General features: G+C 39.8%; 1 protein-coding gene across 1 annotated transcript in view; it reads right to left on the bottom strand.

Annotated features, from left to right (window-relative positions):
• Positions 1–14,036, bottom strand: part of PFKP (phosphofructokinase, platelet) — a 73,708-nt gene that overhangs the window by 33,351 nt on the left and 26,321 nt on the right. Inside the window, exons 3-8 of the mRNA XM_064285080.1 lie at positions 9,613–9,690; positions 6,467–6,656; positions 4,880–5,045; positions 3,270–3,314; positions 2,916–3,024; positions 225–320 (exon numbers count right to left, since the gene is read on the bottom strand). Coding sequence (XP_064141150.1) covers positions 225–320; positions 2,916–3,024; positions 3,270–3,314; positions 4,880–5,045; positions 6,467–6,656; positions 9,613–9,690 — 684 coding nt within the window. The remainder of the gene's footprint in view (positions 1–224; positions 321–2,915; positions 3,025–3,269; positions 3,315–4,879; positions 5,046–6,466; positions 6,657–9,612; positions 9,691–14,036) is intronic.

The following is a 14,036-nucleotide window of genomic DNA, read 5'->3' as shown; positions in this document are numbered from 1 at the left end:
AGAAGGCAAGAAACCCTGACTCTCCCTCCAGAAGCCTAGAGCTATGTGTTTCTCATTCCATTAATGTAATGATTTGTTAGGAAGATATTTTTAAATATCAGGAAGTTTTTTTTTTTTTTTTAAACAATGCAATGTTCTAAACCAAATCCTGTCAAAACTGTTTTACTATCTCTCCTATTTCCAAGTAGGTAACAGAGTATACGTAAGAAATTATACACACTTACATCCTTGATTTTCTCAGAAGTAATAGGTTTATTTTGGGAATCAATAGCTCCTTCAGCCACAATGATAATATTCAGCCTTTTCTTTCGAGCACGGTTCTAAGGAACAGAAAATCAAAACACTCAAATTCTTAAACCATTCTTAAAAACCAGGGCTTTGAACTGGTTCTTCCCCATTCAGTCACGGCCCTGTAAGCGAAACCAGAACAGACCTGAATTTTTAAAATTTGGATTAACCTGAATGATCACCAGCACTAGAAAAATCACAGGTGGAAGCCCTGCTAAACTTAATCTCCCTCTTAGAAAACAAGGGCAGCATACTCGTTGCATAGCAACCAAATCTCTTGCCCACAGGATTTTGAGCAGTCGGAAACAGTTGTGCCCCACTCAAAGATGGCAGCTGGCCAACCACGCTACTCCAAAGGTGTGTCACCCTCGAGGATACTGCCAATAATCCAGTCTCATGGATCAGGCTCCTAAAAGGGCTCACTATGCCTCTCCCGAGTCTCCCATTCTAGAGCTTCAACCTGTAATTTTTCCCATTTTGGTTATTGTTCCAGATTACCCAAATTGTAAAAATTCAAGTCTGTTCCTGTTTCGCTTCCTCAGCCATGACTGCACCAGTTTGAACCAGTTCAAGGCTCTGTTACAAACAAAACAAAGCCTTGGTAATTTTTCCCAAATTGAATTAACCTCTTTTTGAATAGAAATCATCACCAAACTTCACAAGTGTTGTTGTGGTTAGTTGCTATCGAGCTGATTCCGACTCATGGTGACCCCACATGTGCAAAGTAGAACTGCTCCATAGGGTTTTCCTGGCTGTAATCTTTATGGAAGCAGGGTCACCTGGCCTTCTCTTGTGCAGTAGTGTTGGGTGGGTTCAAGCTGCCAGCTTTTAGGTTAGCAGTCGAGCATGAACCATTTGTGCCACCCAAGGACTTCAACTTCGCAACTAGTGGTTCCTGATAATACGAGATGAGAGTAAAAAGTACTTTTGGGTAAGTAGATGGGATGGGGAATGAGGGACGAGTGTAGGGAGGGTAAGAGGATTACTGGACACAGTGAATGGAAAAGGTCTGTGGATATCTGGTAGATTACATTATACCACAAACAACAGCTTAAAAATCAATACCCCAGTCAGCTCTAGAGGGTGAAGGGTGGGCTTATGTGGTATTGACATTGATCTATAGGATGGGAGTGAGCAGGAGACCAGACCTTTCCTGTTGTGTCTCTATCATCAAACCACACTTTCAACCTCCTTACAAAAGCCAGAGCTTCTTGCCACCTCTCCCTATATCCTTCCCACCCACTCACTAATATTTTTACGCCAAGAGTTCCCTGCAATGAGTATTATGCCCCAACTGACTCTATTAAGGTAATATTACACACAGACATGGGAAGCAGACAGATGGGACACAAAAGAGGAAATGGGAAAGAATACAAAGACCCGAACAGAGGTACTTAGACACCACTGCCTGAGCACGGTAGCCAGACTCTCACTGTGGACATATCTGTGGTCGCTGTTGCTATACTACCATGCACACATCCAGCAGTCATTTAGCGCCACACTGCTATGAACATAGCAACCATTCTGTAAGGAAAACTGAGTCATTCTCAGTGAATGTGTTTTTTCAAAAAGTTCCAAATAAAAGAACCTCCTATAGCAATTATGAAGGTAATTATGTAGACCAGTGAATCCTGGTGTTAACAGTGACTCGAGCTTACCCCAGAGCCTCAGTGTCACATGATACAAACACGTAAGCTTTTGGAGATGCTCTGGGGCCTCATTTCCTAAGCCAATTTTTCTGGCATGATATATGAAAAATTCTTGCAGTGTTAGATTAGTGATCAATACAAATAAATTAAAAATATAACAATATCAAGTATTTCACATATTGTTGTTGTTGTTAGGTGCCGTTGAGTCAATTTTCTACTCATAGCGACCCCATGTGACAGAACAGAACTGCCCTATAGGGCTTCCTAGGCTGTAATCTTTTACAGGAGCACATGCCCAGGTCTTTCTCCCACAGAGCCATTATGGGGGGGTTCAAATCACCAACCTTTCACATATAACCAAAAAACCAAACCCACTGCCATCAAGTCAATTCCAACTCATAGTGACCCTATAGGACGGAGTAGAACCACCCCACAGGGTTTTCAAGGCTGTAAATCTTTAGGAAGCAGCCTGCCACATCTCTCTCCCACAGAGAGCCCGGTAGGTTCGAACCATTGACCTTTGCGTTAGCAGGCAAGTGCTTTAACCACTGCACCACCAGGGCTTCCTCCTTGTACATACAGGTTAGTACAAATCATCAGTCCTAAGTCTGCCAACATTTAAAGGGGCAGGCCCCAACATTTCCTTTTACCTTGTCATTTCTAACACTGCAGTATATAAAGTCTAAAATCCAAGATTTGCAGATGAGACAATACATACATAGATACAGACACACACGGAGTGTTTTTAGCTGTTTCTCTATTGCATTACACTTTGCAACATCAGGAAGTAGATAGACACATGAATAGTCAACATATGAAAATCATATGAAACAAGAACTTGAGCTAATTTTAGAATCAGGAAACTTGTTTAAAACTGTCCGAACTGAAAATTCTAAAAACCTAAAAGCCATTAAAAATCATGATTAAAGCAATCCAACTAGAATAATTTTTGATAAATAGAAGTACGATGTGAATTACCTCTGACAGTTTAACGCACATATTTTCTTCCCAGCCTTCTTCTGGGGGAGATTCAGGAATGAACACCCAATCTGCACCGCAGGCCAAGGCACTAACCAGGGCTAGATATCTATATGGAAATAACAACAAAGATCAATAAACCAAGGATCCACCTTCTTGTGCGTTTACTATTGGGAACCCAAAGCTCATATTTCAGCAGAAATAACACTGGATTATGAATCAGAAAACCTGGGTTCAAGTCCTGACTCCTCCATGAATTCTCTACAAGAACACCCATAATTTAGAAATAAAGAGGTCAGGAGGAGATGATGGCTAAGGTTGTTTTCATTCTGAAATACTTTAACAAATACATACCCACAGTGTCTCCCCATGACCTCCAGAACAAAGGTCCTCTGGTGGCTGGAAAACAGACACAAGGTAACATATACTTACTAATATGGCGACCAGCATAAAAAAGCAAAGAGAGCTATACTCTGATAGCAGCACTATTTCATAATTATGGCAAGTAGCTAAACCTCCAAAAAATGATCCATTTTCTACTAAAGCAGATGCTGTCCCAATAGCCACTTCAACCTTTGTGAGTAAAGGGGCCTCAGTAGTGACGGCACTTGTGGTACAGATTGTACAACATGTATTTGCTTGTGCTCCAAGATGTAGTAGATACTTACAGGACACCTTTCTATGCTCCGTCTGTGATGATGACTATACTGGGCAAGGCCAGCTACTTCTCATGTTAAGAACAATGGGCTGGATGTAACCAAGAGCAAACGTGTGAGTAGAAAGTCAGCTCAGTCATTGTCCAACAACTGTGTCTTTCCAGGGAACAGAAAAATCTAACTACTACAAGCAATCCCTCAAACATTAACGAGATTACGTGGTTTTCAATGGCATGTCAGGAGGGCCACGTACTTTGTATGTTATTGGGCTGAAGTAGTCCGATGAAGCAGTATTGTGGAATGGGAAAAACAAACACACAGGAATCAAGAGGTCTTACTTCCTGGGTACCTTCCAAGTCTCAACTTCCTCATCAATACAATGCGAGACATTTGCTCTATTTACTCTTTCACACAGACTTTTGAAAAGTACTTTAAAAACTCCAGAATTCGACCTAGGAGTCCCTGGGTGGTGCAAACGGTTAATGTGCTTGGCTGATAACTGAAAGGTTAGAGGTTCAAGTCCACCCAGAGGTGCCTTGGAAGAAAGGTGATTTACTTTTGGAAAATCAGCCACTGAAAATCCTATGGAGCACAGTTCTACTCTGACACACACGGGGTCACCAAGAGTCAGAATCAGTGGGACAGCAAGTGGTTTCAGTGATGGTTTTGTCACAAATCTGTATCATCTTTGATAAAATTCAACTGATTTATCTACATTTTTGTAAATTTATAGGTTAGAAATATAACAATAAGGAAATGCTTACACACATTCCCAGTAAGCACCCATCCCATTGCCGTGAAACCAACTCAGACTCCTAGTGACACTACAGGACAGAGCAGAACTGCCCTATAGGGTTACCAAGGCAGAAACCTTTACAGAAGCAGAATGCCACGCCTTTATCCCACAGGGTGGCTGGTGAGTTTGAACGGCCAAGCACTCAGTTAACAGTCACACAGGGAACTGCCGCACCAACGTAGTTCTTACTTATTGTTATTCCTTCAAGAGACCTTTGGGCAGGACTTTAGATAATTATTTTGTTTTCTTCTGCTTTTTAAATGTTCTCCAATGAACAGGTTTTGCTCTTATAATTAAAAAAAAAAAAAAAATGAAAGCTTTAAAATAAAAAGTAAACCTGAGAACAATTTTCTTGTATGGTTCCTAATGCTCAAATCATAAGACTTGTGCCAGAATACTCATCGGTGGAATACTCTAAAATTTCTCGGGTTGGGCCAATGCTGACTTCAGCCTTACTTAGCACATCACTTGCCCCGTGTCTACTTCCCACTGGTTTTTCTAAGTCCCCTCACCTCTGCGCCGTGGTCATGATGGCATCAACAACTTCAATGATCCTGTGCAGAGCTGAGTCCGTGCCGATAGTCATGTCAGTCCCACAGAAGTCGTTGTCGATGGAGCCCACCATGCCCACGATGTTGAGGTATGCGTGCTTCTTCATGGCATCCGAATCGATCTTGCCTGTGTTGAGAGACAGAACTATTAATAATGCACCGCATGACCGGTAATAGTCAATGCTTCTATGGACACACCACTAGGATTTATTCTGAATTGTTTTTCTAATTGTTATTCGCTATTTTATTTTCTCACAATTGTATACAATGTAAATCTGTATATTTAAGGAAATAAAAGACAAAGGTGAAAGTAATTACATAAAATACGAGCTGTAATTAGATACTTGGGCAAGAACACTTAATTTTAGGAAGGAAGGAAGAGAGAGCAAGGGAGGGAGGGAGGAAGGAAGGAAGGAATCCACAGGTTGCAATCTATGGATAAAATTGGAATTTTATCTGGCAACGGCTTCAGAGAACGTCATGTCTCTGGATAGGGATGAAAAAGGATAGGGATATGTTACAATTAAAAAATATACATAGAATTAAATACTTAAGAATATTATATAATCTTAATATTTGATTTCTTATAGAACCATGGGGACCTAGTCAGTCAGTGTCTACTTAGCACTCAGACAAAACACAGACCTGAATTGGGCAGGTCTGCATATGTTAAATTAGAATAATCAAATGATCAAAAGTGGGAGTGAACCTCAGGCCTGGGACTCATGCTGACTGTTCTGCGTCTGTGGTACCAAGGAACCCACATTAGTCCAGAACACCACAGACAAGGAAATGCTGCTACGCCCCCGCTGGTTACAATCTGACAGCCACTCTCGACTCCCTAAATGTGTTTTACAAAATTTGAGGACAGTTATTTTATTCCAAATTTCAGTTGGTCATTAATTTGCTATTAGTGCAAACAAGACACTTCCATGGGTCATATTTATAACAACTTTGAAAGATTAAAAACCATGGCACACATAGGATTCGCAGAAATCCTTTCCTAGTTTCAAAGGCAATAAAGTATGGTATTACAGCAGACACTTATCATCTAAATTAAAGTCTCACAACAACTCAAGTTTAAAGACACACTAGTCTGCTGGAGGTTTATAAGGACTGAAGGTGCAGACTGGAGTCCCACTGCCCCCACGAATCCTGGCTCAGCACTCAGAGCTGTGTGACTTTATGCAGAGCCTCTGATTCCTCATTTGTAAAATGGGGATAATAAAAAAGCCATCTCAGACAGCTGCTGTGAGGATAACATAAAATTATCCACATAAAGGGTTAGAAGAGTGTCCGACACATAGTAAGGTTAAAGGTGTGTTGTTCTCATTCTCATTATCACCACTTTTTGAGACACAGATTTAAGTCTCGAGGTGGTGAACTGTAAGGTCTGCAGTGATAACAAGAACAACAATCACCATAAATTCTTCTGCTATGGATAAAAGAACAAAATATGCAAATTCAAAAGCTCTCTGAAGGCAAGGGAAGAGGAATGAAAGAAAACAGAAAATATCCTAGCACACCACCAATAAAGCAGAAACGTACCACTTTGGGCCAACTCTTCCAGCAGTCCACTCCATTCCTTCCGGAAGATATTGGCACCCGTTAAGCTTCCATCCCCACCAATCACACACAGATTGGTAATTCCCAGCTGTATCAAGTTATAGGCGGCTTTTAGGCGACCTTCCCGAGTACGAAACGCCTGGCAACGTGCACTGCCAATGATTGTCCCTCCCTAGAAAAGAAACAAAATTACGTTCATTTATCCTTTCCATTGTGACAGAGAGCTAGACAGGTTAGCACCTGCCAGTACTCATCTTTAGACACAGGGCTTTCAAAATTAGGTTCTCCTCATTTTAATCTTTTGAATTAGTCAACTGCAAAAGTTTGTGATTTTCCCCTTTTTACTCCCCCACTAGAATTCTACACATGAAGACACATTCGTCATGCTTGGTGGTAGCGAAATAGGGTCTAGAAATACAAACAATGGCAACAGTTAGCTAAATATGCAGAGGACGAGAGTCTGTAAAATTAGAAAAGCAATCCAGAAAGCCTCCTCTGGTGACACTGTACCAACACTAGGTGAACTCACCATATGCACACTGAAGCGCAAGACTAGTCCGACCACTGCTCATGATCTTTATGACTTGTCCACCAAGCCATCCTGTGTCACCTGGTTGTCATGTGCTGTTGAGTTGATTCTGACTCATAGGGACCCTACATGACAGAATAAAACTGCCTCATAGGGTAACCTCTATGGGAGCAGACTGCCAGGTCTTTTCTCCCACAGAGCCTCTGGGTGGGTTCGAACCGCCATCCTTTTGGTTAGCAGTCGAGTGCTTAACCAGTGCGCCATCAGGGCTCCTTCTTTCATTGGTCAGACCTTGTTGTATGTTCAGGCAAAGTGGGTAACAACTGTGAGTCAAAGCAATTTATTTTTGTACTATACCTCCCACCCTTCTTAAAAGGATAAATCTTAGGAAATCTTAAATTTGATAATCCAAACATCTAGGAAAGATAAACTCTGATTTTTCACACCTAGTTTTTCAAAATTTAAGAATTCTTTGTTTTACTTAGAAAAATGCAGAATTCCTTTTAAATAAGTCATGAAGAATACATCCATAATGCATTCATAGATCTTCAATTTCTACTCGGTCCTTGTAAATAGTGTCAATTTCTGTGTTGAAGCAGACTCTATTGCCACGGAGTCAGTTCCAACTCACAGTGACCCCATGTGTTACAGAGTGGAATTGCTCCATGGGTTTTCTTGGTTGTAATCTTTGCAAAAGCAGGTGGCCAGGCATTTCTTCCGTGTAGCCCCTAGGGGGTTCGAACCACCAATCTTTAGGTTAGTAGCTGATTGCAAACCATGTGTGCCTCCAGGGCTCCTTCTATGGAGACATAACTTACTGAATAGCCTTTGTTTATTTGGTTTATGTGACAGCATCTGTCTACATGTACATACAGATAACTAATGTTGATTTATGGATATTTATTTCAAATCAGGAAAATCCATGTATTTTTACATGAAAATTACCACCATTTAATTAGTCAGAGCATTAAAAAAGGTTACAGATAAAAATTGAAATTTAATCTGTACTATTTTTACTAATACAGTACTAAATGGGGTCCTGTGTTACTGGAAATATTAGTAAGTATGACTGTGATAAGTATTACAGCTTGGCCCAGCAAAGGTAAACGTAGGATAGAAAGTACAGGGCACAAGGCAAAGATAAGCTTGTTCTTGGAACTCTGATTTGAGAAATAGTCATTAGTGAGTCATGTGATTTATAAAAACTTGAAGTTAAGCCAGCAATTCGTAAGTGCCAAAACTGAATAGATAACATGGGTAGAGTCTCAGGAAGAAACCTATGAATAACTAAATTGCAAAGAAGCAGGCACCTTTCTCACACACATACATACAACACAAAACACATGCACACTTTAGCCACTGGTGTATTTCCTATCACAATTACAATGCCCAAGCCAACTGCCCTCATGTTGATTCCGACTCATGGTGACCCCATGTGTTACAAAGTAAAACTGCTCCGTATAGTTTTCTAGGCTATAATCTTTATGAAAACAGACTGCCAGACCTTTCTTCTGCAGTGCTGCTGGGTGGGTTTGAACCGCCTACCTTTGGACTAGCTGGTGAACACAAACCATCTGCACCACCAGGGGACCTTACAATTACAACAGCAGAAGAGAAATGCTCATTTCCTATGTTCTCTGGAATTGGGATAATACTGTCTGATTTTTTCAAATACTGCTCTACCTAATGATTGATGGCTGTCAAAATTCCCTTCAACCTCTATGCAAGGATGCTCAGAAGCACGGGGAGAGCAGAGGAAAGGGGGTCCGAGTGACAGCTGGAGGTCTGTGCCAGCACCAAATGCACACCCCACCAGCATCTTCAGGGCGAACGTACCCACGTGGTTTCTTTCTATTTAGTACTCAAAATAAGCCAAAGATTAATACACACTTTTTAAAAGATTAAACCACAAGCACAAGAGTTTTTTCCTGAAACCCATTACTTCGACATTATCTCTTTATTTCTCAGCTGATCGGGGCTCTTCACTAAAGTGTTCGGGAATTTATTAGGCATAAAATACTCTGGCAGGTTTCTTTTAAATTAAAAGCAAGCAACTGTTTTGCCTGAAGTGATAATTACCCCATTTTTTGTCCACACCAAGAAAATTAGCCCTGTCTGATTCAAAGCAGAACAGGGATGTTGTGTTCCTAATAAATCCACAGCCCTGGTAGCTGCCAGCCTGAGTCATTCCCAGACTTTAGCGTACTTAACTGTTAAGTGGCCCACACAAACCCCAAACCCCAAAGGGCACAGAGATTTGCCGCTGAACACACAGCACCACCAACAAACCAAAGGAGCCTCAACACTAATCTCGTCTGAAAAAAACCAAAAACCAGCCACAAGTACCATGGTTGACATTAGACGTAAGAAATAACTTTTATTGCAAGGATAATTCTGTAGTTTATGCCACGTAAAGCTTTTCCTTCTAATTAAATGACGAACTAAGGGTGTTCTCTTTCTGTGCAAGTAGCTCAGAATAAGGCCAGTCAGGACATTAATCAGCTTTAAGTATCAGTGAAGCAGAGGTACTACAGGTCTCAAGCTAGCAGAGCTACTTACGTACTTAGAGAAACAAACGGTATGAAAACATAGCACGTACCACTTGTAGAATGCTTGAGACACTTTCCCATGAGGCTTCAACAATATTAGGACCTCCGTCTACCATACCCTGGTAACCCTAATAAAAGAAAATGAAAAAAATTTTAAATAGGTTAGACTTTTTTTTTTAAAACATTAATTGGTGCTTAAATTATATGAAATGGAAATACAAATTACAGTGAATTTAAGTTCCTAAGAGTCCAATGGTGATAAGACATAGTGTGATATACCTGTTAGTCAAAAGTACAAATTGTGGTGAAGTCTCTTAAATTTACTACTAATGACAATTTTAGCCTAGACTAGTCCAAAGAGCACTGTATAAAATGGTTTGCCTATTGCCTATTGGCCCCTAAGTGACTGAAAAGGGACATATTCACCCTAAGCTGTTAATAATTTAGCACGAACTCAGACGCAAACATCACTTGTCAATTATACCGCATTCATGAAAGCTCTCCTATCCCAGCCCTCCTTTGGTAAGGAAATCCATGCTACTTTAGATCTATAAAAATATATTTTTTAAAAAAGCACAGCTAAATATTACTCCAATAATTCAGTCTGTTTTACCTTCCGATTACTGCCATTTTCCTATACTGAGGTAAGACTTTTAGTGAATTAGGATATCAGTACACACTTTTGCCTGGAAGCCTAAGGATACTTGTCTTTCACCTCTAAATGTGTCTCTCTTTTCTCCACAGAAATACGAGACCAAGAAACACAGAAATACTCCATTTGAATATTCATCTATGTGACTATTCACTTTCCAGAGCATTTTACCTTAAAAAGGAATAGCCAGTAAACATTTAGAAAATTTTATCCCTATAGACTATTATTGTGGATTCATATCCCTATCTAGTGAAGGGCAAGAGGCAAGGAAAAAAAAGAATTAAGTTTTTTGTTTGTTTGTTTTAAACAAAATGGCCCATGAAGTATGGTGCCTTGTGTACAAATTAACCATATAGTGCCAGCACCATTATAGGTGGCCAATTTGTATACTTATATTTAAATATAAATATATTTATATTTAAAACTTCAATCAAAAATATAAAATGTAAAACTTCAATCAAAAATACAATATGTATTATGTGTGTATATATATATACACACACATAAGTGTTATACATAAGTGTGCTTGTATCCATGTGCAAATTGGAAAGAAAAAATAACAGTATGGAATGAATAGAACAAGGAAAAGCAAAGAAGGGCTAGTTTTAATGCTGGCAAGAGTTTCTCACACATCTGCACTTTACCTGAGGATCCCGAGTCCCCAGGCTACTGCTTTATCCATATTTTCTCCCAGCCCTTAAAGCGGACAGGCATAAGGACTGCCCCCTAACTGGCCCAAGGTCTTCAGGGAGAAGAAATGGAACTATTAAACACACTTCCATCCACCTTTAAGGTTCATTTTTTTGTGTTTTTATCAACATCTCTTTTCTTTCCCAACACCTCATAGGGTGTACATTTTTAGCTGATTCCATTTAAAGTTTAGAGCTGGGTGTAGGTGTCACCATGGAGGGAGAAGGTGATAAACAAGAGGGCGAGCTGGTCCAGACCTTACCTTTGAAAAGGCCCTGCTTATCAGGGGCATGAAGTCTATTGTTCCCTAGTTGTAAACTGTATACACAAGCAGACCCTGCACTCAACGCAGATATCCCGCTTCTCTGGCACCAAATGCAAAATCATGCCTTCTCCTCATTCTAACTAACTCCCAGGAATCTGATTTCAACAGGAAGAATGATAGACACACAGACAGACATAGATAACAACCTTCTTGTTGTTAGCTACCACTGGGTCAGCCATTGACTCATGGCAGCCCCATGCATAATGGGGATCGGACCACTGTGATCCATACGGTTTTCACTGGCTAATTTTCAGAAGTAGATCACCAAACTTTTCTTCCTAGTCCATCTTGGTCTGGAAGCTCCACTGAAAACTGTTAGCATTGCTGCCATGAGGCATTGCTGCCATGAGGTACACTGGCTGAGAATCAAACCCAGCCCTCCCACATGAAAGGCAAAAATTCTACCACTGAACCACTGATGCCCCCATAACCTAGCCTTAGGGTTGCCCTTTTAATTATCTCTATCACCCGCAAACTCCCAAGGTTTTGTTAAGACTTACACTTCACTCTGTAGAGACAACACAGAGTGCCACTGCTAAGACATGAGAACAATACTCAACAAACTACCATCAGTGGCGATCCTGATCCACATTTCAGGCCCTATATTACCGTGTGAACGTGAACCCTACACAGGATAATGATGTTCCAGCATCCCAGCTCACATACTTCTGAGAACAGAAAAAATAATAATTAGGCCAGAACAACAGTCATAAACCAGTGGTGTTCTGGGCAAGTCGGGATGTGTGGCTGCTCTGACAAAACACAACAAAGATCCAGTAATCGCCGCCACCAATATTTCACTATGGCAATGTCTGTACACTGAACTGTTATGTAAATAAAGAGGACTAAGGCTCACCACGAATCGGAGAATCCACTAGACAGCAGCACGTTGTTAAGGGGAAAAGAGTCAGTCCCAGCCACTTCGTTGTTTAAAAGGATAAAACCGATGCTGCTCAAGTACAGTTAGACTAACTCAGGACTAAGGCCCAGCTGTGCAAAATCGGACAGCGTGCACCTGGAGAGTATTCTTCAATCAACATCTGCTGTCACAGAAACTGCTCCTCCGTCACCCATCACAGAAAACGTTACTACTTACAATGCATATCAGAAATGAAAAAAAATCACCTTTCCCTTCGTTATTTCTACAAATTTAAACAATGATTTAATAAAACATTTTTAGAAATCCCTCTGCTTCTAAAGTGATCGCAAAGAAAATGTCTAAAAACCATAAGGCATATTTTTTAAGTCAAATGTTTTCCAAAAATAATTTGATTATTTTGTGTAGCATAGATGCATGTGACAAAAAAGGCAATTAAAAAATACAAAAGGATAATTTTATTATCCTTGCATTCAAAGTTCTCTTATGGCACGCATGTGCTCACTAGCTAGGAAATGACTCATTCTTTAATTTGCAAAGTCATTAAACCCATGTCACACTGGAAAAATAACTAAAAACTGCAGTTTCAGGCTGTCTTTTACTAAGAGGAAAGATGTTATGAAATTAGAAAGGCTAATTTTACAAAAAGGTGTCATAATGTATACATTAACATGAGCTTTTTCTGTTGAAGTCTTCCCCTTGAAAGACTGAACACTGATTCCAAGAGAGCCACAGCCCAAACCATGTTTTAGAATTCCGTTTCAGAAGGCAAGATTCATTTTACACAAATGGACTATCGTTTATACATGAGTTTTTTCTACTCAAGTCATCTCTGTGGAAAGTTGGAACACTTGCTCTAACACAGCCACAGCCCAAAACACTTTCTAAAATTTCCTTTCAGAATTTGCCTTTAGGGCCAATTTTATGACTCACAACAAGGAAAAAAAAAAAAAAAAAAGCCATAAAACCTTTAAAGCCATGCTGAGTTTTTTTGACCAGAAATGCTGTCTTGTTCCTCCTAATTCACAAGAGGAACCTAACAGACTTCTAACTTGCTGCGTCAACTCTACCATCAGAGTTTTTCTACACGGAGTCATTTGATCATATCTAAGAAATGTCATAGACTCTAAAGTCCTTTTAACTTCCTGTTTGAAACTGTTTTAAGCAATGTTAAAATAAGCATAAATATGGTCCTAACAGATTACTCAGGCGACAGTACTATGTTTAGAGGTGAAATTTTGGCTTTTGTTAAATCCATTCTAGATAGACCATCAGCTACCCAACTGTGGGTAGCTTTCTCTTATAAGAGGTCTCATATGTATTTTTTTAAATTAAAGACTCAGGGGAATGACAGTCTTGTGCTAAAGCAAAACAGGTCTTTTCTTTTAGAATGCTTACATTTCATCAGCCCTGGTGTCTTGATGCTTTTTTCCAATCTGATTTCCTGAATTCTTTAGACAACAATAATAGTTTGAATTGCAAACATTCCAACTACCTCGGGAAAACAATCTATTGAATATAATGTACCTAAAAGGTATTTTCTAGATATTGTTATCACTTACTTCCTATTGATGCAGGTAATACACTCAGAGAGAGATACTGTGTCTACAAACTAGGCTCCTTAAGAGTTAATACATTCTTTTCCCCTATAAATATAGTTTTCCCAGTTTATTCTTTAATAAATTATAGAATTTCATTTATAAAACTCAATATGGAGTGCTTAGAAGGGTTGAGATATTAAACTCCTCGCAAGTCTTGAATTTGGTAAACACCACTGATGGTTGAAAACTAGGCAGCCAGAAGATTCTCTGTGTCAATGGTTTGCAAAATTGAAAACTTATAACTTTATTTTGCTCAAAGGAAGTTAATATGGAGATCCTCAGAATATCTATTTCCTCTCCCCTCCCCTCCCGCACACACCCAGGGCCCT

Source organism: Loxodonta africana, chromosome 4, assembly GCF_030014295.1.
Source record: "Loxodonta africana isolate mLoxAfr1 chromosome 4, mLoxAfr1.hap2, whole genome shotgun sequence".
NCBI lineage: Eukaryota > Metazoa > Chordata > Mammalia > Proboscidea > Elephantidae > Loxodonta > Loxodonta africana.
Note: the sequence above shows the minus strand (reverse complement) of the source record. Positions and strands in the feature narration are given on the sequence as shown.